General features: G+C 52.5%; 7 protein-coding genes across 7 annotated transcripts; 4 read left to right on the plus strand and 3 right to left on the minus strand.

Annotated features, from left to right (window-relative positions):
* Positions 1–419: 419 nt before the first annotated feature.
* Positions 420–2,495, plus strand: HEM14 (oxygen-dependent protoporphyrinogen oxidase; the record flags this gene model as incomplete). The annotated part of the gene is made up of 2 exons (XM_062942222.1): positions 420–866; positions 947–2,495. 2 exons carry the CDS (start codon positions 420–422, stop codon positions 2,486–2,488), a joined length of 1,989 nt encoding a protein of 662 aa, XP_062805151.1. The 3' UTR covers positions 2,489–2,495.
* A 638-nt stretch (positions 2,496–3,133) lies between these two features.
* On the minus strand, positions 3,134–8,037 carry RGR1 (mediator complex subunit). Its single transcript, XM_062942223.1, has 3 exons — positions 6,521–8,037; positions 5,255–6,459; positions 3,134–5,193 (listed from the first exon to the last, which is right to left on the minus strand). The coding sequence occupies exons 1-3, from the start codon at positions 7,187–7,189 to the stop codon at positions 3,663–3,665; spliced, it is 3,405 nt and encodes a 1,134-aa protein (XP_062805152.1). The 5' UTR covers positions 7,190–8,037; the 3' UTR covers positions 3,134–3,662.
* Positions 8,038–8,335: 298 nt separating this feature from the next.
* ZWF1 (Glucose-6-phosphate 1-dehydrogenase) lies at positions 8,336–11,118 on the minus strand. The gene is made up of 6 exons (XM_062942224.1): positions 10,699–11,118; positions 10,396–10,468; positions 10,306–10,326; positions 9,888–10,232; positions 8,892–9,831; positions 8,336–8,833 (listed from the first exon to the last, which is right to left on the minus strand). The coding sequence occupies exons 1-6, from the start codon at positions 10,722–10,724 to the stop codon at positions 8,715–8,717; spliced, it is 1,524 nt and encodes a 507-aa protein (XP_062805153.1). The 5' UTR covers positions 10,725–11,118; the 3' UTR covers positions 8,336–8,714.
* A 414-nt stretch (positions 11,119–11,532) lies between these two features.
* On the plus strand, positions 11,533–11,634 carry QC764_109583 (uncharacterized protein; the record flags this gene model as incomplete). The annotated part of the gene is made up of 1 exon (XM_062942225.1): positions 11,533–11,634. One exon carries the CDS (start codon positions 11,533–11,535, stop codon positions 11,632–11,634), a length of 102 nt encoding a protein of 33 aa, XP_062805154.1.
* Positions 11,635–12,100: 466 nt separating this feature from the next.
* On the minus strand, positions 12,101–12,367 carry QC764_109587 (uncharacterized protein; the record flags this gene model as incomplete). The annotated part of the gene is made up of 2 exons (XM_062942226.1): positions 12,101–12,240; positions 12,298–12,367. The coding sequence occupies 2 exons, from the start codon at positions 12,365–12,367 to the stop codon at positions 12,101–12,103; spliced, it is 210 nt and encodes a 69-aa protein (XP_062805155.1).
* An 849-nt stretch (positions 12,368–13,216) lies between these two features.
* RPL33B (60S ribosomal protein L33B) lies at positions 13,217–14,564 on the plus strand (the record flags this gene model as incomplete). The annotated part of the gene is given in 4 exon segments (XM_062942227.1): positions 13,217–13,362; positions 13,542–13,637; positions 13,642–13,796; positions 13,874–14,564. Coding segments are annotated over 4 exon segments (495 nt in total). The 3' UTR covers positions 13,972–14,564.
* A 3,562-nt stretch (positions 14,565–18,126) lies between these two features.
* On the plus strand, positions 18,127–22,003 carry QC764_109600 (uncharacterized protein). Its single transcript, XM_062942228.1, has 5 exons — positions 18,127–20,220; positions 20,278–20,358; positions 20,419–20,538; positions 20,602–20,643; positions 20,703–22,003. Exons 1-5 carry the CDS (start codon positions 19,854–19,856, stop codon positions 21,335–21,337), a joined length of 1,245 nt encoding a protein of 414 aa, XP_062805157.1. The 5' UTR covers positions 18,127–19,853; the 3' UTR covers positions 21,338–22,003.
* Positions 22,004–22,067: the final 64 nt, after the last annotated feature.

The following is a 22,067-nucleotide window of genomic DNA, read 5'->3' on the forward strand; positions in this document are numbered from 1 at the left end:
CCCTGGGAATGTGTGGGTAGGGGGGAAACCTGTTCGTATTGTACTTGTATTATAGGAAACCACACCGGCGTTTAAGGGCAGCATGTTTGGAATCCGTAGAAGAGCGGTTTATACAGGATGAAACATAATGATAGGATTGTGAAGCGGGCAAAACATGGTTTCTCATCGAGTGATTTGCTTAATTCCAGTGAATACCGAAATTTCAATTTGATGTCCCAAAATGACGGAGAGCTCCATTTTTTTTTAATTAATCCGGTAACCCACACGCCACCTTCCTCTCACGTATCCGAATGGTGATTTGATGTTCACTTTAAGCCTTTCCACCATTGCCGACCACGCCCGCCGATATCTCTCTCTTGAAAGCTTGCTTCGTCAGGACGCCTGGTATGTGAGATGCAGTCGTCGAGTAACTCATCATCATGCTCGCCACTAGCCAGCGCTGCTTGGCTCGAAGCCAACGCTTGATCACATCCTCTCATCTCTCAAGCTCACTGCGCTCATCATCGCCACCGAGATACAGCTGCCTTTTGTCTACCACCTCGGTCAGGAGGCAATCGAACCATGGTGACGTCGATGGGTTGCCGACCATATTCGACAGGCCGCCCGCGTCAGTTGCGGTTCTGGGAGGCGGGCTGACGGGTCTGGCGACTGCGTTTTGGTTGGCGTGGTGGCATCCGCAGATGAAGATCACGATATACGAGGCGAGCAACCGGCTTGGTGGGTGGATCGATTCGGAGGAGGTCAAGGTGAAGGGGCTGACTGGGGAGAAGGGGAGTGTGTGGTTTCAGAGGGGGGCGAGGATGGTCAACCCGCAGCATTCGAGGGGGCCGTTGTATCGGTACGATGATTTGGCGTTTTATCTCCTGGTGCGTAAGAATATCTTTGTGTGGAAGTTGTTTGGGTGGGGATGGGATGGGAAACTGATGATGGAGTGAGTGTGTTGTAGGTTACCCAACTGGGGTTATCCGAGCAGCTCCAGAACGCGCCTGAGACGGAGGTTATGGGAAAGTATATTTACTACCCTGACCATTTGGTTCAGCTCCCGGACAAGTCCATGACCCTGCTGGAAGTATGGCAGACTTTGAGAAAGGAACCGCTTTTCGAGGGGTTGTTTCCGTCGCTCTGGAGCTTTGGGAAGACGAGGTTACGGCAACTTTTTACCAGCACTCTCAAGCCTCCTACACAGGATGCTCACTCGAAGAACGAACTCTCGGTGGGGGAACACTTTACGAAAATGTTTGGACGCTCCGACTTGGTCGAGAATGTCCTTTCGGCGGTCATGCACGGCATCTATGGTGGTGACGTCTGGAAGCTGAGCGTGCAGAGGACGCCGTTTTGGGATGTCCTCAAGGACGGGAGATACCCCCGGTTACCTCCAGCGTACACCTGGCTCGATACCCCAGATGCCGAGCTGCTGAACTGGGTACGGGGAGATGCATGCAGGGAACTGGCCGAGGACCATCTCACCACTTCGGCGCATTGGTTCCCTTCTGGCCTCAACGAGCTGACGGACGCGCTGGTGGAGTTTTTGAAGAAGCGGGGAAATGTCACGATTAGGTTGGGCCATCGGGTTACGTCCATGACATATGCCGCCAAGGCGGACCGTGTCGCTATCAGGACGTCCAAACAGCCGACCCCGATCACGTACGAAAAGGTCATCTCGACGCTCTACGCCAAAACACTCGCGGATATCTGCTCCCCTGGCACCCTCCCCTCGTTGGAGAAATCAACCGCGACTACCATCCGGGTGGTGAACCTGTGGTATCCAGAACCAGGCCTCAACCACCCACACAAGGGCTTTGGATATCTCATCCCGCAATCTGTCCCCTTTCAAGAAAACAGACATTTCATCCTGGGGGTGATGTTCGACTCGGACAGGGAATGGGTTCCAAACCCCCACCGGCCGGGGCAGTACATCAACCGAGGCAAGGACACAATCAGGGGAACGAAACTTACCGTCATGATGGGGGGCCACTACTGGGACCACCTCCCCCCGCATGAAATCCCCGACGAGCAAACTGCCATTAGATACGCGAAGAATGCTGTGGCGAGACACCTCGGCTTTTCGAGAGCGACGAATGACACTGCTGTTGTCAGCACGAAGCTCTGTAAGGATTGCATCCCTCAGCAGCTTGTCGGTCACCGGGAGCGGATGAAGGCTGCGCATGAGGAGTTGCTGGCGGCGTTTAGGGGACGGGTTGCTGTCGCGGGGGGGTCATATCAGGTGCCGGGGGTGCTGCCGTCTATTAGGGCGGCGCTGGATATTGCTAGGCAGATTAGGGGGAGCTTTCACTGGCAGGCTGCGACTAGAGCGGTGGAGACAAAGTCAATTACGGTGGGGGATACGGGGTTGTGGAGGTTTGCGGCGCCGGTGAGGTCGATGGTTAGGGTTGATAAATCGGGGTTTACGGCGTTGAGGGGGCATGATAGGAGGCTGGCGATTATAAGGAGGAAGCGTGCGGAGTCTGAGAGGGAGAGGGAGGTGTGAGTGAGTGGGTGGGTGGTGGTGGGTTTAAAAAAGGAGGGTGGAAAATTAGGTGGGGAGCGAGCGAGGCGGGTTGGGAAAATGGGAATGTGTATTGATAGGTTATGGGATAAATATATATAGATTTTGTTAATTTCTTTTGCTCTTTGGGTGGTTATTGGGAAGGTGTCTTGATATGAACAAGGAGGTTGGTCGTGTCAAGATGGGAGAAAAACAAGAGGGAACCATTACGGTGCCCCCTGTTTATCTTACCAGCGCCCCCCTCCCTATCTATCGATTTACTTACCCTTCTTATAATATAGTAAAAGGCCTTTGAATTATCTTTTAAAGCCTTTTAACTATCTTTTAAGGCTTATTACATACACTTTAACACTTAATAACCATCCTTTACAATATAATTATATCCTATATTGATGGTTGAGGGGGAAGGGAGAGGGGGCATTGGTTAGATTAACAGGGGCCTCCGTAAAGGTTCTCCCAAAAACAAAGAGAAAAAGGAGCAAAAGGTGAAGATCACTTAAATTACATAGGTGTCAATATCCATTACAGCTCAAGCAAAATACCTCCCAGAACTAGGGCTCAATCATGGGGGAAAAAAATACCAAGAGACAGACGAGCGTCTAGAAAACAAAATACTTTTCTTTCGCCCTCATCTTCACACTCACAACCACACAAACACCGATAAATCTCACATCGCTCATCATCACATAACAACCACACCCATCCCACAGGCATGTATAAAATCAAATCTCCCATATAAACTCCGCTTCGGTATCATGTTCTAATTTTACCAAACAGCATCATCAAACAACATCAACCCTCGCCAATGACCAAACTCATGTTATGAATCTCCTTTATTCGTCTTCTCTCTTGATCGCCCCCAATGGCGATGCCATACCATGCCACACGTTTGCAATGAATGCATATACCTTCCCTCCAAAACTTTCTTCAGGGGTGTCAAAAAAAAAAGTCTTTATAAACACAAAACCAAAACATGCCACCACCCTCAAAAGCATAAAAAGATGTTTGTTCCCGCGGTTTATTCATCTCCGCTTTTTTGCTATGCCCCCCCCCCCAAACCCCCTTAACAGCAACGTATTCGCTTTTTTGCTACTTATCGCTGATGCCAGTTATTTCAAGTCCTAACCCCATCCCAACCTCCCCCGCGTGCCAACATCTAATCCAACACGAGCGCATTGGCCATACTACTCCCATAACCACCCTGTTGATTATTTCCCCCTTGCCTCCCTTGCTGACCCTGCCCCGACGCTCCCCGGTTCATCATATTCGCCTGTGGAATCACCGGTTGCGGAGGAGGAGGACCACCAGTCATATTCGCCGCCGGTTGCATCTGCTGCTGCTGCCTCTGCTGCATCTGCTGCTGAAACCTCGCCGCCTGCGCCTGCTGGAACTGCTGCTGCGGTGTCGGTTGCGGAGGAGCGCCCTGATAGTGCGGCAGCTGTTGCTGAGGTCCCCCAACAGCAACACCCCTAACAACCTCATCCACCAACCTAACAATCTCCTCCACCCCCCCCTCCAAGCTCGCCGCCGCCCCCGTCGTCAACCCTTTCCACCCGTTCCCCTTTTCGTTCCAAACCTTCTCCGCCAGCACCTTCTGAAACTCGTCATTTTGTTCAGGTGGAGGTGGTTTGGAAGAAGAAGAATCCGGGGAATCAACCACCCTCGACAAACTCCACATCAACGTCCCCTGCCTCCTCCTCGGCTTCACCTCCACGTTCACCTTCCTCCCTTGCACCACCCACCGAATCGTCACCCAGTTTAGCCCCCTGTGCAGCACCGTGACCACCACCCCCGGTTGCTCTACACCACCCAACTTCTCCAGCGCCCGATAGAGCGGTAGACTCAGCACCAGCCACGACGGTAGATTCTCAAAGTCAGGCGAGTTGGCCATTTCCCTAATGTAGTCAATAACCGGGTAGTGGGGATTGCCCCTTTCGAGATCAACCTTCACCCCCCGTTCTTTTGTCAGGTCGAGGCGGACTCTCCACGGTCGATGTTGTTGTTGTCGGGTATTGTTTGGTGCTTGCTGTTCAGGATTTCCGGTCGGGACACTATCAGTATAAGTAAACACGACCTCCCTCAGCGTCACACTCTGGTGAACCACCGCCTTCCCAGCCCTCCCAATCGCCTCAACAAGCTCAATGAGTTTATCCAGCGCTTGGATCCGGGATGTAAGCAGCGTTATGACCGTCGCCCCCATCTCCCCTCTCAGCCTCAACGAAAACTGCCCTATATTCGGGTTATAGTTGACGTCATGGTCGACATTCCCCTTCAAAAACTGAAACCTTTTCCGGTTGGTCACTGTGAGTTTCGCCTCGGCGATTATCTTCATCGGGCTATCCGCCTGGACACCCTTGAAGACGATAGGGATGTACTCCTGCGCCCAGCACAGCCCACGACCACCACCCTTGGGGCCTAGCATGTCTGACAACCGGACATACACCGTCGGCATCTTGATCTGCGCAGGAAGACTGTAGTTGACAGCCTCGCGAGTGGTGTGAGCCATGCGCTTACTATGGAGCTCACGGAGATCGGTGATTTGCGCAATCATGCCGGTCGCATAAAGGGTAAGGTTCTCAAAAAACTGATCCGAAAGGCGGAGCTGCTCGGTGGCCATGGGCATCTTGGTGTACATCTTGACCCGGGTGCCGGTTGCGCCTGGCCGTTGTTGTTGTTGGGGGTTAGGACTTTGATCATGTTAGTATAACGCTCGGACTGTCAGAGACGAACGGCCCGAAGAAAACTCACATTTCAACCAGCCACCACTGGTCCCCGCCAAGGCTCATGCTCATAAAAATGAACCATTGCGGGTTCCAGCCCACCTTCTTCATCCACACCGTTTGGAACGGCTCCCTCGTCGACGGAGGACCAGAGTAGACAATGGATTTCATCTCATCCATACTGAGCGGCGACCCTCTCGACACCATCCACCGAATGCTCTTAGCCCTGCTCATCAAGGCAGTGGTCGCATAGTGGCAGCGCAACAACTCCAACAGATTCGCACCCTCCTCGGCCGGGTTCGCAAACGTGTTCAGCCTCCTCTGTACGTCCGCCGCCATCGGCGACTGAGCCTGCAGGGTGAACGCCCCTGTGTAAAGATCCATGCCCACGGTAACATCCTTGTCATCGAGGACCTGCATCCTAAGCGTAAAGTCCCCGGGTGTCTTCCTGGACCCGCACAGCGTAAGCCTCCCCTGCTTATGAGTAAACCGAGGCTTGCTCGCAAGCTTGTTGTACATGGACGACAGCATGTGCTCAATGTGCCTTGAGATGACAGCCTCCAAGAGACTATCCATGCTGATATTGTCCACGTCAAAGCTAATATCAAAGTCCTTGACCTCGACACCGTCACGGAACCAACGAAGGGTGATGTAACTCGGGTGTTTCGGATCTGGCCTTCCATCCTCGCCTTTACTGCTATTCACCCCGAGAATAATCCAACTCTTGTTGCCCTTGGAATGAGGACGGTTGGCCCAGTAGTGGACGGCCACAGCACGATTCAGCCGCTCGACTTGCAAGCAGTCAGCCCACCTGCCCGCTCGCAATTGCCAAGCCTGCCGGGTGAACTCCCCGATTTTGGCGGTCAAGGTAAGGCCGTGAAGGTAGTGGTAAGCGCCCAGCAACCCATCGGTCCCCAAGGCGTTGTTTATTTTCGTTTCGGCAGCCAACCGGGCTTGCTCCGAGAGTGGCGGTGGTGTTGGTTGATAAGTCATTCTCAAATCGATGAACCAGAACTGCTTCTCAAAGTCATCGTCCCCAATCGTCAAGTCAACCTCGAATTCACCCGGGATAGAGAACGTGGCGACACCAGAGTCGATTTTGTAATCGGCAAATGGCGCTGGTATCCTTTCAAATTCTTCAAGGCTGAGTCTGGCGCTCAAGAGGGTGTTGACCTCCTCAATCCAGGCATCCGATTCCTCGGGTGTGATTTCTGGAAGTGGCAGATAGTCAAACTGCAGCAAGGTCATGTTAACATCGCCAGAATACGCTTCATCTCAACATAACAATACTTACGTCAGGCATCCAATGGATTTTCGGGCGGGCAAGAACCTCAAGCGCAGTCTTGAGATCTGGACTCGGAATCTTGGCCCACAACATATCCTGCTTCGTCTTGATCATTTCCCAGATCGTCACGCTAAACAACTCGAGCTTGCTCGCCAGATGAGTCCTGATGTCGATGAGCTTCCCAACCTGGTCCGCCTTTTTACTCCATTCCGTCAGAACCAGAGCTTTAACCCATCGCGTGTGCAGATCCTGTATGAAATTGAGAAGCATCCTCTTCTTCTCCAAACTTTCCGGCGAAGTATCCTCCTGTGTGGTGGGGTGGTAGTTGCCGTTTCCATTGGACAGGTTCTGCGGTAATGGCATCGACTCAAGCCGTAAGATCTGGTCTTGAAGGGCCCCGTGCGAGTATTGCGCCAGCCGTGAAAGCAGCATGTTGAGCGGTATTATCTCGGCCGTGATGTGCTGGAGCTCGTCCGGTAGTTCCTCCAGCTTCACCTGTGGCCCATTGCCAGCATACCCAGCCTCCACCCCCGAACCGCCAGCAACCCCCTTGCCCTTTTCCGAACGGTGCTCCTGCTTGATATTGTCCCCATTCACGCCGTTCGTCCACCCCTCTCTGTCGTGATTGCTGCGCACGCCATTCTGTGTACCGTTTTCCATCCTGAACGCGCCCGCCATCTTTTGCTGGAGCGGCTCTTTCCCGCACTGCTGTCGGCGGCTGCCGTCAACACACCCGTCGTCCAAACTGCTCAAATGTCCTCGAAAAGGGCCAGTAAACAGTATGGCACTTTCGCAATGACGTCTGCCGAATCCGACTGCCTGTAAAGTAATCCTAACAGGCAACACGCGACGTTGAACGCGTAGGTCCGGTAGGCCAGCGGGTTAATCGGTCACCTAGGAAGTCGTCACCATGGGGTAAAATGGCCGGTGCCAGTCACTCCAATTTCAGATTTCAATCGCAGTGACCGCGCGCACACACTCGGCAACTGTCGGCCGCTCGCTCGTTGTTGTTCGTGTCGGTCGTTCGTATCATCAAAGGTTCGCCGCACACGGTCGCGGAGCGCATGCGCCAACAACAGCCGACTAAAAGAAGAAAAGCGGTCCGGCAGTAGGGCGAAAATTCATGTACCGGCTGGGGGATTCGTCCTGCGACACGGAGGGGGGGTAAATCTTCGTATGGTCGTGGAAAAATCGTCAATCGGTCGGCTCCACCGAGAAAAGGTCGAAGGAGAAAGGAAAGGACTAGGCCGTTGCTCGTCGCTACGAGGGACCGCCCTTACTCAAAAGCAAAAAGGCAGCCGAAAGCCAAAACGCCAAAAGAATCGGATGCTCGATGCGACAGGCGTACTCAGGGCAGCGGACGCGCAGAAGCCGGGTCGTTATCGACGTGGAAAGATCAACGGAACAATGTGCTCCTGGACGTCGTTGAGGTGCGAACTGCTTCTGTTGCGCAATCGCGGTCGTGGGGTGCCGAGTTTCGTGGTGATGGGGCAGTTTCAATGTTCCAGTTCAAAGAGAGTTGCAGCTGGGGTTGAGGCCGGTTCGCTCTGAGCCGGCTGGGTGCCGTTTTTGCCTAAGATCCAGGGCATCCACTGTTTTCACCCCCACTTATTGTGCATGTTTTCAAGCCACCGGTATTTTCCAGGTAAACCGCCGGTAATTTCCACATATTTACATATATCCGTAATCAGCTTTTAATCGACGTCAGTTAACCTACCTATAGAGAACTAAGTATTGCTGGTTATATATATTCATTTCTTAAATCAATGGTTGACGCGTCAGAGTCGAATCGGAACAATATTTTCATAATAATAACACAGACTTCGTTATTTAAGCCATTCCTCTCTTCCCACGAATGTTGGCTGGCTACCTATACCCGATCATCAAGAACACAAACAACCTTTGCCCAGCCCGTATGAAGGGGGAAAAAGACGGTTCCTCTGGCGTCATTCGTCGTTGTCCCTGTTCCCGCCCATTCCGGCTCGGCTTCCTGCCCTGAAAAGTCTAACCGAGACGTTTCTTTCCCATACAAAAACACCGGTCGTTTCTAATAACTGATATCCCCATTTGCTAAAAAATTGTCGCCATCAAGTTCGAGATGCGCTCAACTGTGTTGAAAGCCAGAGTTTAACGGGTGCTCAACCGTACTGTAGCAGAAACCTCGCCCCAGAAATAAAACGCCATGCAGTATGTGACAAGCTACTCACAACTTGTTTCCAGGTCCCAGAGCCGACGTGGTCGGCCACTGGTACCCAGCAGCGTCGCTGAACTTGTATCCGTACGACGATGTGAAGTCGTCGAGAACGGCAGGGCCACGCGAGCCTGAACATCACCAATTAGTATCTGAACTCAGTCATGCTGTGTATCGTCTCAAACGTACCATATGGGTATTCCATGGGGATGATCTCCTTGTTATCGTCCAGGTAGTGGAGGAGAGGAGTAAAGATGCGCCAGCTGGCGTCGAGTTCGTCGTCACGAACAAAGTTGGAGTGGTCACCCTTCAAGCAGTCCAGGATAAGCGACTCGTAGGCCTCGGGGATCTTGAGATCCGAGAAGCGTCTGCGGTAGGTAAGATCCAACTCGGTGACGACCGTCTGCATGGTCAGACCGGGGAGCTTTGAGTTCATCTTGATGTAGACACTCTCGTTCGGTTGAATGCGCATAACCAATTCGTTGCGTGGAATGTCCTTGAAGATTCCCGAGGTAACATCCTTGAACTGAACACGAATCTCGGTCTTTTGCTCATTAAGCGCCTTGCCCGCCTTCATGATGAACGGTACGCCATCCCACCTCTCGTTCTTGATGTAGGCAACGAGCGCGCAGAATGTTGGGCAGCGCGAATCCTTGGGCACTGTGTCATCCTCCTTGTACGAGGGCTTGCTGCCGTCCAGCGACTTGCCATACTGTCCAATGATGACGTTCTTGGGCTCGATGGCGGGGATGGCGCGGAGTACCCGCACCTTCTCATCTCTGATATCCTCGGACGAAAAGGAGATGGGTCTTTCCATGGCGAGGAGTGTAAGGACCTGGAGAAGATGGTTTTGCATAACGTCACGGATGATGCCAAACTCGTCAAAGTAACCGCCGCGGCCTTCGGTGCCGAATGGCTCCTTGAAGGTGATCTGGACATTGTCGATGTGGTGCCTGTTCCAGGTGGCACCGAGGAACGAGTTACCGAATCGAAGGATGAGAATGTTCTTGACCATTTCTTTGCCCAAGTAGTGGTCGATACGGAAGAGCTCCTCCTCCTTCCAGTCGGGCTCCAGAGACTTTTGCAGTTCCCGGGAGCTGGCAAGGTCCTTGCCGAATGGCTTCTCGACCTAGTTGTCAGGTTGGTTAGCAGGGTGTTGAGCTAGCTGAATTAGAGTCAACCCACAATGACACGGGCAACGCCCCTTGATGGGTAGCAGCACTTCTTCAAATGTTGCGACACGATGGTGAAAACACTGGGAGGCAGGGCCATGTAGAAGAGTCTGTTGGCCTCCTTCTTGTCGGACTCGAGCTTCTCGAGGTGCTGGTTGAGCTGTTGGAAGGACTCGTCACGGTCATATTGACCAGAGACATATGAGCAAATGTTGAGGAACTCCTCCAGCTGCTGTTCCGTATCCTTCGTGGGAGTTTTTATGTATGTCTTGATTCGGCGGATGTATTCGTCATGGTCCATCTTTGTCCGGGCATATCCGACGATCTTGATGTCCTTGGGCAGGAACTGGTTCCGGTACTATCGCGGGGGGGGGGGTCGAAGTTTAGTAATCTAATCTCGAGGCCCTCGGGAGAGGACTTTGCTAACTTACGAGGCCGAAAAGGGCTGGATACTGTGATGACAAAGTTAGCTCAATGGCTCTGGCACACACTCTAGAATTTCCTCTCTCTATGACACATACAGTCTTCTTCTTTGCAAGATCGCCGGACGCGCCAAGGACAACAATGACAGTGTTCTCCTTGAGCTCGACGGCCCTGTTCGGATCGTTAGCATAATGTCTATGCGCTCTCCCTCCTGTGACTGTTTCCGCCAGAAACTGGCCCAATCTCGTATGCTGCCATCGCCGTCTTGGGGCAAACCACCACAGAATGCAGTCACCGTCGAGATCGCGAGCGCGCAAGGCTCGAACAAAGCTATCCTGGTCGTCCTGAGCTCCACAGGAAGCAGAGCGATGATTCAATGGCGGGGTCCGGGACGGACTTACCCAGCAGTGTGCAGGTCAGCGGCCATCTTGTCGGTTGGTTCTGTCCAGCAGGGTCTTGTGTTCAAAAAGGCAGGGAAACGGAGCTGAGGGGATTTAGGGAAGCCGGCAGCAAAGAGGACAGAAAGTTTTTTTTGTTGACAGGAGGAAGGATGGGAAAACTAATCGGAGTCCGACCAAGTTTCGGGGATAATGGTATTTCTACCGCCCTGGGAGAGAGGGGGGTTGAGTGATGCGCAGACTGGAGCTAGAGCGCAGGGCACCTTGACGAGGGGGTAGCTTACTCAGGGTCCCCGCAGGCCTTTACGTACTTGGTTGCCCTGGGCCTTGAAGGGGGAGCTTGGACTGGGTCCGTGTTAGGACCCCTAACATGACATATCGTCATAACAATCGAGGAGTCCGGATGGCAGAAACAGTCAGCTGCTTGCAGGCCTACATGAAATATCTACGTGCCTCGGGACACCCCCGAAACGGGGCATCGCAAAGTGAAGTTTTGCGCGGTTGCCGCTCCCAGGACAGTCACCCCCTCTGGCAAGGCATACCCGGCGAGCGGTGTGGGAAAGACCATGAGCAGAGTTGGGTCGGTCTGATTCCCGGCCACAAAAGCTTTGATTCTCAGATACACTAACACTAACCGGTCCCGGCGCTTTGGAAGCTTGCGTCTTGCAAAGGCAGTGACCCAGAATCCCCAACGCGGTAATACACACCCTTTTCCCAAATTCTGAGGCCGGCGAGGTGCGGCACATGCCACGCCTATCTCAACCAATTAGACGGGACGCTGCAAAAGAGCGGGCAAGCATAAAGTAGAGGGCAGTTCCATGTTGACGAGATGCAGTTATGTCTGCCCCGAGATTCAGTTGCACAATATGTAGCATCAGTGTTTTGGCGGATGAAGGTAAGGTAGGGCTGCTCGTGGAGGCACCGCTTGCGACTTGTTGAGCTAGGTGGGGTATCCGAATCTTGTCGAGCTCCCCCCTGGCTGAATTTGAGCTCTGGCCACATCAAAGGGGGGGGCCGCCCTCAACCCTCCCCCTCGTCACCCTCCTCCGCCTCCACGCCGCCTACATGTTGTCCGCTACCCACTTCTGTAGGCGAAGGAAATAACGCAGTCACAGTGGAGGACGCTGGCTTCGCCAAAGGCCGAGCTGCCAGTCAAATAAAACAGGCAAAATGGGCACGTTGTGGTGCGGAGGTCCCGGAATAGTTTTGTTGGTCAAGGGTTCGCTCGCCGGCAGAATGCGTCAAGTTTGACTCCCCCCACGTTGACACTTGCTAGCTCCGGTGAGCAAGCACCGAGAGACCAAAGAGAAAATCGATTCCATAATAAAAAGTTCCCACCCGGGAGAAGCTTCTTCACATCTGGTGACAAGTATATCCTCTCTTGTCAAGTCCGCGGGCCAGAGAATTATCCAAAGTCTCTGGACACAGCTGACGCACTTCTCCGCGGGGTTGAGGGTCTCCGGAGCCGACGCCCAGAGTCCGTGGTGGTCTCAGGAGTTCGGACATCCCACATCTGCAACCAACCCTTGGTCGGGCGGGCCAAGACTGACAATTTGGATGTTTTGGCCACTTCAGAATATCGAAAAGAATGGCCAAGCATACCTCCGACTTCCGGGCCGGCTTCGCATGTCGTGATGCTGGTGGAGTGCTTCCTAAAAAGAGTCTTGAGCATCTTCCCTGTACGGCTTATATTACCCGCCCGCCCTGCAACCGCTTATTTCCCTCAGAAATGCTTATCAGATCTTGAGAACGCGGCTTTGATTTTCAGCTTGAATTCCCGGACATCTCTTGACATGTTTCGAGCTAGACGGTCGGCAGAGAGGTCGTGTTCGGGGTGGAGGGTATGTTGAATGCTGTTCACAGCTGGTTGGTTGTTCTGAAGGTTGGATACAAACCATGCCCATGAGAGGGAAATAATGGCTCTAACAGGCGACTGGGGCCGACCAAATTGTCTGATTCGAGATTACAAAGCTGAAGCCGCGCTGAACCGAGAAGCTCAAGAGGGTGACGTACGGGGGCTAGCAGCGGCATGAGGATTGTCAGAGGTCCGGTGCTGTAATCTGATGAATCATCACTTCAGGTCCTCCTCGGTCGTCGGTCGTCGGTTGCAGGAAGTCCACAGCCGTTGTGCTCATCGCAGATTTTCTCTTGGCATCGAGCCAACTGGACAGGGATCAGGGGGAGACAGCACTGACAATTTTTGCGATTGCATCACTCGTGGCTGAGGACCCACCAGCCACACCTCGCTGAGTGCAGGGGCCAGGCGGGAGTGGCCCACAGAACTTCAGAGGTCGCTCCTGCCTGCCGAACTCGGCGCCACAGATAATCCGCCCCGCTAAACTGGCCCAAGCCCTACCAAATCCCACCATGCGAATTTTCGAATTCATTTGGCGTGCCGAAGGTAAGTGCAGAGCCACATTCACGTCGCCAAACGCCGGACCTCTAATCAGCACGACATTTTGCTGATTGCCCTTGACCGTGGCAAGGAAGAATCTCAGAGGGAAATCACCAAGCCATCAAAATGCCTACCGAAGCTGGTCATAGACGTGAGTCTGCCCGAGTATCCGCAGCAACAACAGCAGCGACATCGTCAACGCGAAATCTGGGCACCTTCATGGCCGCCGTCACGACAAAGTTGGCGATGGTCGCTGCTGGATTGCCAATCGAGTGAAAGACCATGGGCTAACATGTCTGATCTAGTATATGTCAAGTGAGTGAAACCCCACCGGCAATTCGACCCGCTGCGAATCGAACCGAACACCACGACGCAACATTGCGATTCAGAATTTCGAAATGCCCGATTCGACTCGATAAGAAGCGCGAGACTGACCAGATTCCTTCCATAGGGGTCGCCACCTGAGCTACCAACGCTCCAGGCACGCCGTCCACTCCAAGACCTCTCTCATCAAGATTGAGGGCGTTGACGACACAAACGCTGCCAAGTAGGTTGCGAATCGACTATGGGGACTACAGAAGGACAGGAGTTAACAATGGGCACAGCTTCTACCTTGGCAAGAAGGTTGCGTACGTCTACCGTGGTCAGAAGGAGGTTCGCGGCACCAAGATCCGCGTTATCTGGGGCAAGGTCACCAGACCACATGGTACGATATATCGGGAGCTCTCTTCGCAGCGGCTTTTTCTTGGAAAGTGTCTCTTTGTGCTGACACTCTTGATACAGGCAACTCCGGCGTCGTCCGCGCCAAGTTCCAGACCCCTCTCCCCGCTAAGTCTTTCGGCGCCTCGGTTCGCATCATGCTCTACCCCTCCACCATCTAAATAGAGATGGGGGAGAATGGGCTGGGCAGGAGTTGGTCGGTAACGGGTGGTTCATGATTTCGGTGCATATGGAATTAGACAGGGACTTGACGAAATCAACAACGGACGGCCTTGCTTTCTAGCATTAAAAATCAGGGCAATCGCAAAAAATGACAAAATGCCATTTGAGGATCCGCAACATCTGGGGTGCAAAGGGATTTCAGTGCTTTGGGTGCGTTGCGGGATGGGACACAAAATCGGCAGTTCAGGGGCGGCACTTGACAAGAGTCTTGCCATGTCAAAAATACAACATTAATGGCCAGCCTGGGGCTGAGAAGAATCAACAGGTCTTTCCAGACGACGACAATTGTGGCTTGGATGCTCGGTTGGTTGTGAGCTGGGAATGGGGGGGGCTATTCTTGCCTGGGAGCTGGCCACGAGGTTGTGTTTTTATTTTTTTGAGAAGGGCCTTGGGTCAGACAGCACTTATCAGAACCACTCAGTCTTCCATTTTCTCAATTCGTTCTCAATATGGATTCTTGATTCTTGTGTGTTGTGGCGTGTTGCTAACCAGTCTTGGACAGAGCTTATCCAAGGGACAGAACCCATCCAGGTTTCACCTGTGTGCAGTATGGTTGTCGCCCTACCCATCATCATCCAAGATGTTGATTAGACCAGCTTCCAGAAACGCCCATCATTAGTAACAAGATTGCCAGCCGTCAGCCTACTACCAACAACCCATATCTCAACTACTGTATCTCAAATCCCATATCTCAACAGCCCATATCCTAACAGCCCATAGCTCAACTACCATATCTCAACCATCATATCTCAACCGCCATATCTCAACCACCATATCTCAACAGCCCATATCCTACAAATTCCGCATCCATAACCTCACAACCCCCATATACCATTCCCGGCGGAATCTTGCAATCGATCTTATATCCTTGCCTAGGTCTCCCCCATCTCACCTGACCACAACGAAACTCGCAGGCGGGTTGCTGGTCTTTGAGGCTTGTTGCTCACTTGTTACAGACTCTTTTGTTTCTCCCACCACCGCCAACGTTGGTGGAGTGAGGAGGGTCTTCTTGGCTTCTTCGTTTTCTTGTTTACAGGGGGGCAATATCATTTCATTTAGGTAGGTACCTAGGCTGACTTGATGATTGATGTATACTGACAGTCCTGTAATATATATATATATATATTCATACATACATGATCTTGCAATATCAAGTCTCTTCTCTCTGTCCGCTTCAATACTTACCCTTGTTAGCTGGCGAGGGGGATATGTTTTGAAATGCCACAGGCCGTTTTTACGTGCGTTCTTCCTGTGAGATTGGGTTGAGATACAAGGGCGGGGCAAGGCGGTGGAGGCGTGGTGCAACGGGTGGTTTTGCTGTGGGAGGGGAGGGGAGGGGAGGGAAGGGTAGGTGGGTGTTTGTGTTGCGGTGGGATGAGGCTCTGATGGTTGTTATTGTTGAGGTGGTCGAGTTCCTACCTACCTAGGTGTTTATGCGGAATGTTGTGCATGCTGTCTGGGGCAGGCTGGTGGGCAGTGAAATTGAGGCAGTGCTGTCCTGTGATTCTTCAGCGAGAAAAGAGGTGGCAAAGAAAACAAGATGTGAAGGGTCAGTCAAAGTTGATCAATCATATCGCTTCTTCCGTTCGTGCTGGAATGTACCTACCTATCCCTGTGCTACACAGTTCATCTCAGCGTGAAGTGGTTACAGCGCCTAATATCAGGGTGGACTTGAGGAAACGAAACACAGGTACAGCAGGTGGGTGGGCTGAGAGGTAAAGGGTTTTTATTCCCCGATCTCACCTTTCTTTCAGCATCTCTGTTTGTTTGTTTGCGTTTAGGTTGGTGTTTTTTGTCATTTGGTCTGATGCTGGTTCTCGGTCGAAATGGAGATTCAGATCTTGTGTCATTTACCCCCTCCCCCTCCCCTTGTGTCTATGTCTCTGTGTCGTCCAGAGTCAAAAAGTCCAAAGTGTCACTTTGGAACATGCGACAGGTGGTCTCGTCTCAAAGCAAGACGACATCGGCCTTTCTCAGCCCACCCATGGAAGCTGAGATGGAAGACGACAGACCCTTTGTGTTACTTACTTGATATGAGCAGCGCCACGGGCGCCTCATTTGTTTTGGATCAGTTCCCGAACAGCTGGGATGGGATCGACAATCAGGCTGGCTAGCTTCGGCAGATAGGTTTCTCAACAGTCGGCCGGGGTTCACGGCCCTGGTCACGGTCACGGACCTGGGGTTCATCATGGGTGTGGCTTGCTTGAGATGATGCGTCTGAGACTAGGGTTAGACACTGAGAGGGGGGTTGGCGAAAGACGAAAGCAGAGGTGTCTCGGTTTACGATAACGACATTTTGGTCTTCTCGAACGATCTATGTGATGGCCGGGCCGAGGTGGAGGGTGATGGCGGCATGGTGTGCGGCCGGGGATGCAGCCAGGAGCACATAATACGGCGCCACGACGCCACAGTGAGAGATGTAAAAGTCCAAGTAGCTGACTTTATATCTTCAGTTTCTCCAGCTCTTTTTGCTGGATGGGTTTCGCTGAAGCCTTATGCCCATGCTGGAGAGTAAAACTTGACTTGAAAAAGCACCAGCGGGCTGGAACAATATCCAGCGTGTCGGCCTTGCAGTTAAGCTCTCTGCATCAAGCCCACCCAGGCCATCCCGCTAGTTCCCGGGCCTGGGGTTCCCACGTTGCCAAACAACTGGATACGCATTGGTCGTCCCCATTCGATCGAAAACAACCACGTTCTCGTGTTGATCCGACTGGGGAAGAGTGGGGTCATGATTGACAGATTGACAGGAGCTAGAAGCAAGATCATCGCCCTGTGAAGCCTGCTTCTTGTGCTTCCATCCTCTCAGGGCCTGGTTGGTTCGATCGACTCTGGGAAACGACGTGTATGATAACTTGTCTCAAAAAGACTAGGAAAAACCTGCTTTCTGGGAAACAGGCTCAAGTCAAGGAAGCATATTGCTACTTTACCCCTTTTCTTTACGTACCAAGAAACTAAATGGGTACACCGGAAATTTGAAAGGTTGGAAAGAGGCAAAAGGTGGTGATATATGCGGGCGGTGTTTTGTTGTGACTTGATGTCCGGCTCCGTGCCGGACTCTATGGTTATTCTGGCCCACCGTTGTTGACTTTGTTGTTGTTGCCTTTCAAACCTTGGTTACGTGTAAAGCGTGTACTACCTACCTTTATGCAGCGATAAGGCAATGAGTAGGGAGGGAGGGTGGCTTCACAACCAGAAAACCTGAAGCTGCAATGCTACCCTCTCCCGCCCCCCCACCGTTGAAAGATGGCTCTTGTATCCACGAGTCGGGTAGTTTGGTATGGTGCCGAAGTTGAAAAGGGACAAGCCCAATCCTTTTCCAGAAATGCGTACCAACTTAGATCGGGATTCGAGTGTGCCAACACAGCAGTTGTGGCATGGACGTTGGAATATATATCTTGGCTGGCCATGAATCAGTCGTTTACCCCTCATGTTGAAGATCGAACGTCATCGTCATAATCCTGTCAGCGCTCCATCCAACATCCAGGAGAAAACTCTCGGCTCGGGATGCTCGTCCGGGCGCACGCTCTAGGCTGGCAGCATCCCCCTTTTCGCGCCGCAGGAAACAAGAGGGAGCTAGTTGTGCTGACACCACAGCGGTGGCTACCTCGTCGAGGACCTGCAGCTTGAACCTGTCGTGCAGTTCTGGTCCGTACCGTGTCGGACGGATTCTAAATTTCTGTGGGACGCAGGGTACCCTAAGATAGCTCCCGTCCACCGTCCACAACCGTCCAAAATGCCCAACTTGCAGCTGGCTCTCCCAAAAGTTGAAACTTCCGAGGGATGATCACCAGCTCAGGATTTGCATATTGATACAATGCCAAGGGCTGTATATAACGCTGGCATTTCTCACATGTCGAATTCTGCATCTGAGCCGCATGAGTGGGCTCGGTGGGATGGCAATCGTATTGTAGCATAGGTATCGGATATCCATTCAAGGAAAAAAAGGGGCACATCCCACGCTGTCGCTCGGTAACACGGGCGCCGTGTGTTCCTCTCTGGCTGGCCGCGTAGTTGTCTGAGGCGCAGCGAGTCCGTATTCTTTCCCCCATGGCGCCTGGAACGGGATGGGGTGAATAGCGGCCAGTCGTTGCCAGTCTGGAGATTGTCAGCGATGGCCGGCGATTGAGCTGTTGCAATTGAGTTGGAGATGATCTGTGACAGCACGACGCGCGGGGTTTGGGAGCGGATCATCCGGGTGACACACGAGTCTCCTGGTGTTCAGTGGATTGCGACGGTGAAAAACGGGGTTGAAATGGTGAGCTTGCAGAATGCAGACAGCAACCGCAAGCGGCAAATCATAAGCTGGAAGAGACCCGAGAGAAACACCATTGCCCGCCCTACCACGCGGCCATCCTCAGGTGCTTCTGGGGTCGAACTGCATTCGGAATCCAGCGAATCCATTCTTAAAGATATGGCCCTTCCCGCCACGCGATTTTCATCCCTCCTTTCAAATTATTTGGAAACCTTTGGGCAACCAGTCCAGATTCTTATACCGTGGACTCCGTATTTACTTTCAAACCAGGCCGTTTCATCCAAACACTCGTTTGTGTCTCCCGTCTTTTAGCATTGAGCATTGAACCGTTCGACTTCTCCGTCTCTCTCTCGTTGTCCGATATCTGTCCGATAGTCCGTATCGATATCTCAGCAAAACGAGTTCAGCCTCCTCAATTGCTCTTTTGCCCCGTCTAAGTTCACAAACCCTAGGACGGCCCAGCAAGAACAGGCTTGGCGCGAGCCACCTGGCACCTGAATCGGTACATTTTGCGCGTCAACGACTCCTGCATCGGTTTAGCGCCGATTCTTGTTGCTGCACTGTTCGACGCATGCAAGTCGAAAACTGGCACTGAAAGTGTCTAGTGCATTCTCCAAGGCTCGTATTTCAGCAGTCGTCCATTCGTTCCCCCCCCAGTCTCACGCGTCGAAAAGACTTGTCAAAAAAAAAAAAAAAGAAATACATAAAAGAAGAGAAGCCACAACGCACGTGGAACAATCGCGAAGCGGCCCCCTGTTGCTTTTTTTTTCTTTGAGAAGACCGAGCCAGAGCCACGCGAAGATCAAGCGCCATCCCAGCCCAGTCTCTCTTGGATTGACGTCAGCCAGTGGAGCCCAGTGTCAAAACGCCATCCGCTCCGCTGTCACCTCTCGGCACCTAGCGCCATTTACTCCACCAAGAGAGCTCTTTCTGGGACCAAGGCCAGCAGCACAGCCCGATCGATTTTTCCCATTTGCTGCAAGAGGTCGCCGACAATTGGCAGGCGGGAGTCGGGTTGTTATCTTTGGAGTCGATTCATAAAAAGGGTGGCAGGGTCGTCAGAAGTTCCAATAGTTGTTTGCCCTTACGCCCGGATATCCGGCCTTATCACTACTCCGTACACTACCACTTACTACCATTACTTTACCGCCCGCAACGCTACGCTACGCTGCCCACGCATTTCTCTACTATTCCTTGTCAGACCGCCTGACTGTTTGCTCCGTGAGGTTGGATTTGTTTGGACACCAGCATCCCACGCACAACACGGTTCCTTGATTTCAGCAGGAACCTGCGACAGGTTTTTCGTGGGTCCGTCTCTCGGAAAAGCTCCTGCACAATCAGGCACCCCAGTCCCCCGGCCCACTTCGGCGCGACAGGATCCATCAACATCACCAGAGCTACGCCTGCCCCCAGCATCTTTTTGTCGTCCTTGACCTTGCAAACTGCGATCACGACCCTGTCACCTTGCGGGCCCGTTGCAGATCCTTCTCATTTCCCATCTTCTTTCCTCATCAGCACGTACCACAGCGAAGCAATAAAGTTATCGCACCCCCCGCAGCGCCCGACAAGATGGCGACCGCAACATCCCAGAACAGGAACCTCCCCCCTGCGCCTGCTTATCAGTACCCTCAGGCCCCGCCGCAGCAGCAGCAGCAACAGCATCCACAGTACCAGCAGTCATATCAGCAGTCTTACCAGCAGTCCCAGCAGCATCCTTCCCAACAACAACAACATCAGCTTCATTCGACTCAGCAGCGCCCTGCGAACCCAACCAGGAAATCTAGAAGCTTCAGTCTCAGGTCGGACAAATCCCAGGGTTCTAGCAGCAATCAGAAAGCCGACAAGGTAGACTTGCACGAGACATCAGCCGAGAAGGAAGCCAAAAGACTTCACAGCAAAGCCGATCCCACCCTCGCAATGCAAGAGGCGGAACCTGGTATGTTTTGGTGTCTCCCTTGAGATGAGGAATTTTTAAACTGACAGACTCGTGTAGCACAGGTTGCCGCAAACGAAGCATCGTCGCTCGCGCCTTTGAGGAGCATTCAACACAAGGATCTCTATGGCAACCCAATCAGTATGAGGCGCAAACCTGGGGAATTGTGACACAAAGTACTAACCATAATTTCTGGCGCAGCCGAACCTGACCGCTCTAATCCCACCAGAAGCCGCTGGGAACGACCATTAGACACAATTCGGAGTTTCGAGGCAGCAATTGATGGCGGATACAGCAACAGGAGGTCCATGATCCGGCCCGGTATGCACCCTGCACCCTTGGACATCTCGGGTGGCGGGATATTGACTAACGCATGCAATGCAGACCCGGATGCCAGAGCCAACCGACGAGCTAGCTATTATGGCAGTAAGTAATGCAATGCCGTGTAGGATTGATTTGCATGAGGCTGACATGTGGACTCTCAGATGGCAATGGTGGTAGATTCTCGCACGACAGCTACTATGGCAGCCGGCCGCCATCAATGATGTACCATGATCGTGTCGGTGGGAGCCAACAGGACCTCAGACAACATCACTACGACCAAGGGTACAACGGTCACCCGGCAGCTGGACGGCAAAGGTGGAACCGAATGCAGTCCGACCCGCATGGTAACAGGCCGGGTCCCAACGAATACGTGCTCCCCAGCAACCATCGGTCCTATGAGACAGTCACAACGGCTTCAGGGAGTGGTACGTCAGGAGAGCCAGCCGGGTATCAGACGGACCCAACAAGCAGCGATAATAGCTCCATCGAGCGGGTTCAGTCGGCGCCGAAGAGGAAACCAGCACCGCAACAACAGCAGATGAACGACTACGGCATTGGGTTCAGCAACAACTCGGTGTACCCACCACCATCGTTTGCAGTGGGAGCTCAAAGCAGCAGTTCAAGCTCGGGAGATTTGCCCAACTTTCAGCAACAGGTATCCCCTCCAGCGGTTCCCCAGAAGGGTTCGACGTTGAGGAAAACCACGACTGCGTCGCCACCTCAGGTGCAGGATAGACCCTCGCCACCGGAGAAGAGGAAGAGTTGGTTTTCGAGGAGGTTTAGCAAGAACAACTAAGAGGGGTCGACATTTTTGACGATTGCTTTTTTCGATGATATTTCGACAGTTTGTTTAAGTTGCCGCCGCCGATAATGTCGACTTTTTTGATACCCGATGGTTCTTCTCACTCTCGCCTTTTAAAAAAACGTCTGGTATGGATGTGGGGCTTTTGGTGGGGGTTTGCTACCGTTCAGATGTTTTTGTTGCATGGGGCGTTGCGTTTTGTCAGGCTGTTGTGGACAGGCATATTGGCAGAGAGGAGAAGAATAAGGAGATTGGACATTTAGAAGATGTAGGATGTTCGACTAGTTGCGGATGGTTTGGCGTCTTGTCGTTTCTCTCAGCGAAATACTCGACTGGAGGTGGTTTTCTAGGACGGGATTGTGATTTTGATGATGAATGGGTTGGTTTGTGTTGAAGTACACATATACGCACACACACGGTTGGGATGGGAAAGGGAAAGGGAAAGGGAAGCACGTTAGGAAATGGGAATTACTACTACTGCTGTACAAGGGCGTTTTTCTGTCGAGTCCTTTGTTCTGATTTGGTACATGAGAGAAAGAAAAATAATGAGAGGGATTCTTTTTTTGATTTTTAACATTTTGGTGTGTTCTTGCTGGTGTTTTCTTGTGTGTGTGTGTGGGTGTGATTTGGGGGGTTGAGAGATGAGATATGGTTGGATATATATATGCTGGAAAGCGCAAGGAAAGGGGGAGGGGGACTATTATGATCCAGTAGTAATGGTGAA

This window comes from Podospora pseudoanserina, chromosome 1, assembly GCF_035222485.1.
Source record: "Podospora pseudoanserina strain CBS 124.78 chromosome 1, whole genome shotgun sequence".
Lineage (NCBI taxonomy): Eukaryota > Fungi > Ascomycota > Sordariomycetes > Sordariales > Podosporaceae > Podospora > Podospora pseudoanserina.

Excerpts from the sequence above, each read along its gene's own strand:
- ZWF1 (XM_062942224.1), bottom strand. The coding sequence starts at position 10,724 with ATGGCCGCTGACCTGCACACTGCTGG. Across the intron at positions 10,469-10,698 it reads GCTGACCTGCACACTGCTGG|GGCCGTCGAGCTCAAGGAGA; the intron begins GTAAGTCCGTCC and ends CGATCCGAACAG. Across the intron at positions 10,233-10,305 it reads ATCCAGCCCTTTTCGGCCTC|TACCGGAACCAGTTCCTGCC; the intron begins GTAAGTTAGCAA and ends CCCCCGCGATAG.
- QC764_109600 (XM_062942228.1), top strand. The coding sequence starts at position 19,854 with ATGGCGACCGCAACATCCCAGAACAGGAACCTCCCCCCTGCGCCTGCT. Across the intron at positions 20,221-20,277 it reads AATGCAAGAGGCGGAACCTG|CACAGGTTGCCGCAAACGAA; the intron begins GTATGTTTTGGT and ends AGACTCGTGTAG. Across the intron at positions 20,539-20,601 it reads GAGGTCCATGATCCGGCCCG|ACCCGGATGCCAGAGCCAAC; the intron begins GTATGCACCCTG and ends CATGCAATGCAG.
- RGR1 (XM_062942223.1), bottom strand. The coding sequence starts at position 7,189 with ATGGCGGGCGCGTTCAGGATGGAAAACGGTACACAGAATGGCGTGCGC. Across the intron at positions 6,460-6,520 it reads AAATCCATTGGATGCCTGAC|TTTGACTATCTGCCACTTCC; the intron begins GTAAGTATTGTT and ends ACCTTGCTGCAG. Across the intron at positions 5,194-5,254 it reads CAGTGGTGGCTGGTTGAAAT|TCCTAACCCCCAACAACAAC; the intron begins GTGAGTTTTCTT and ends ACATGATCAAAG.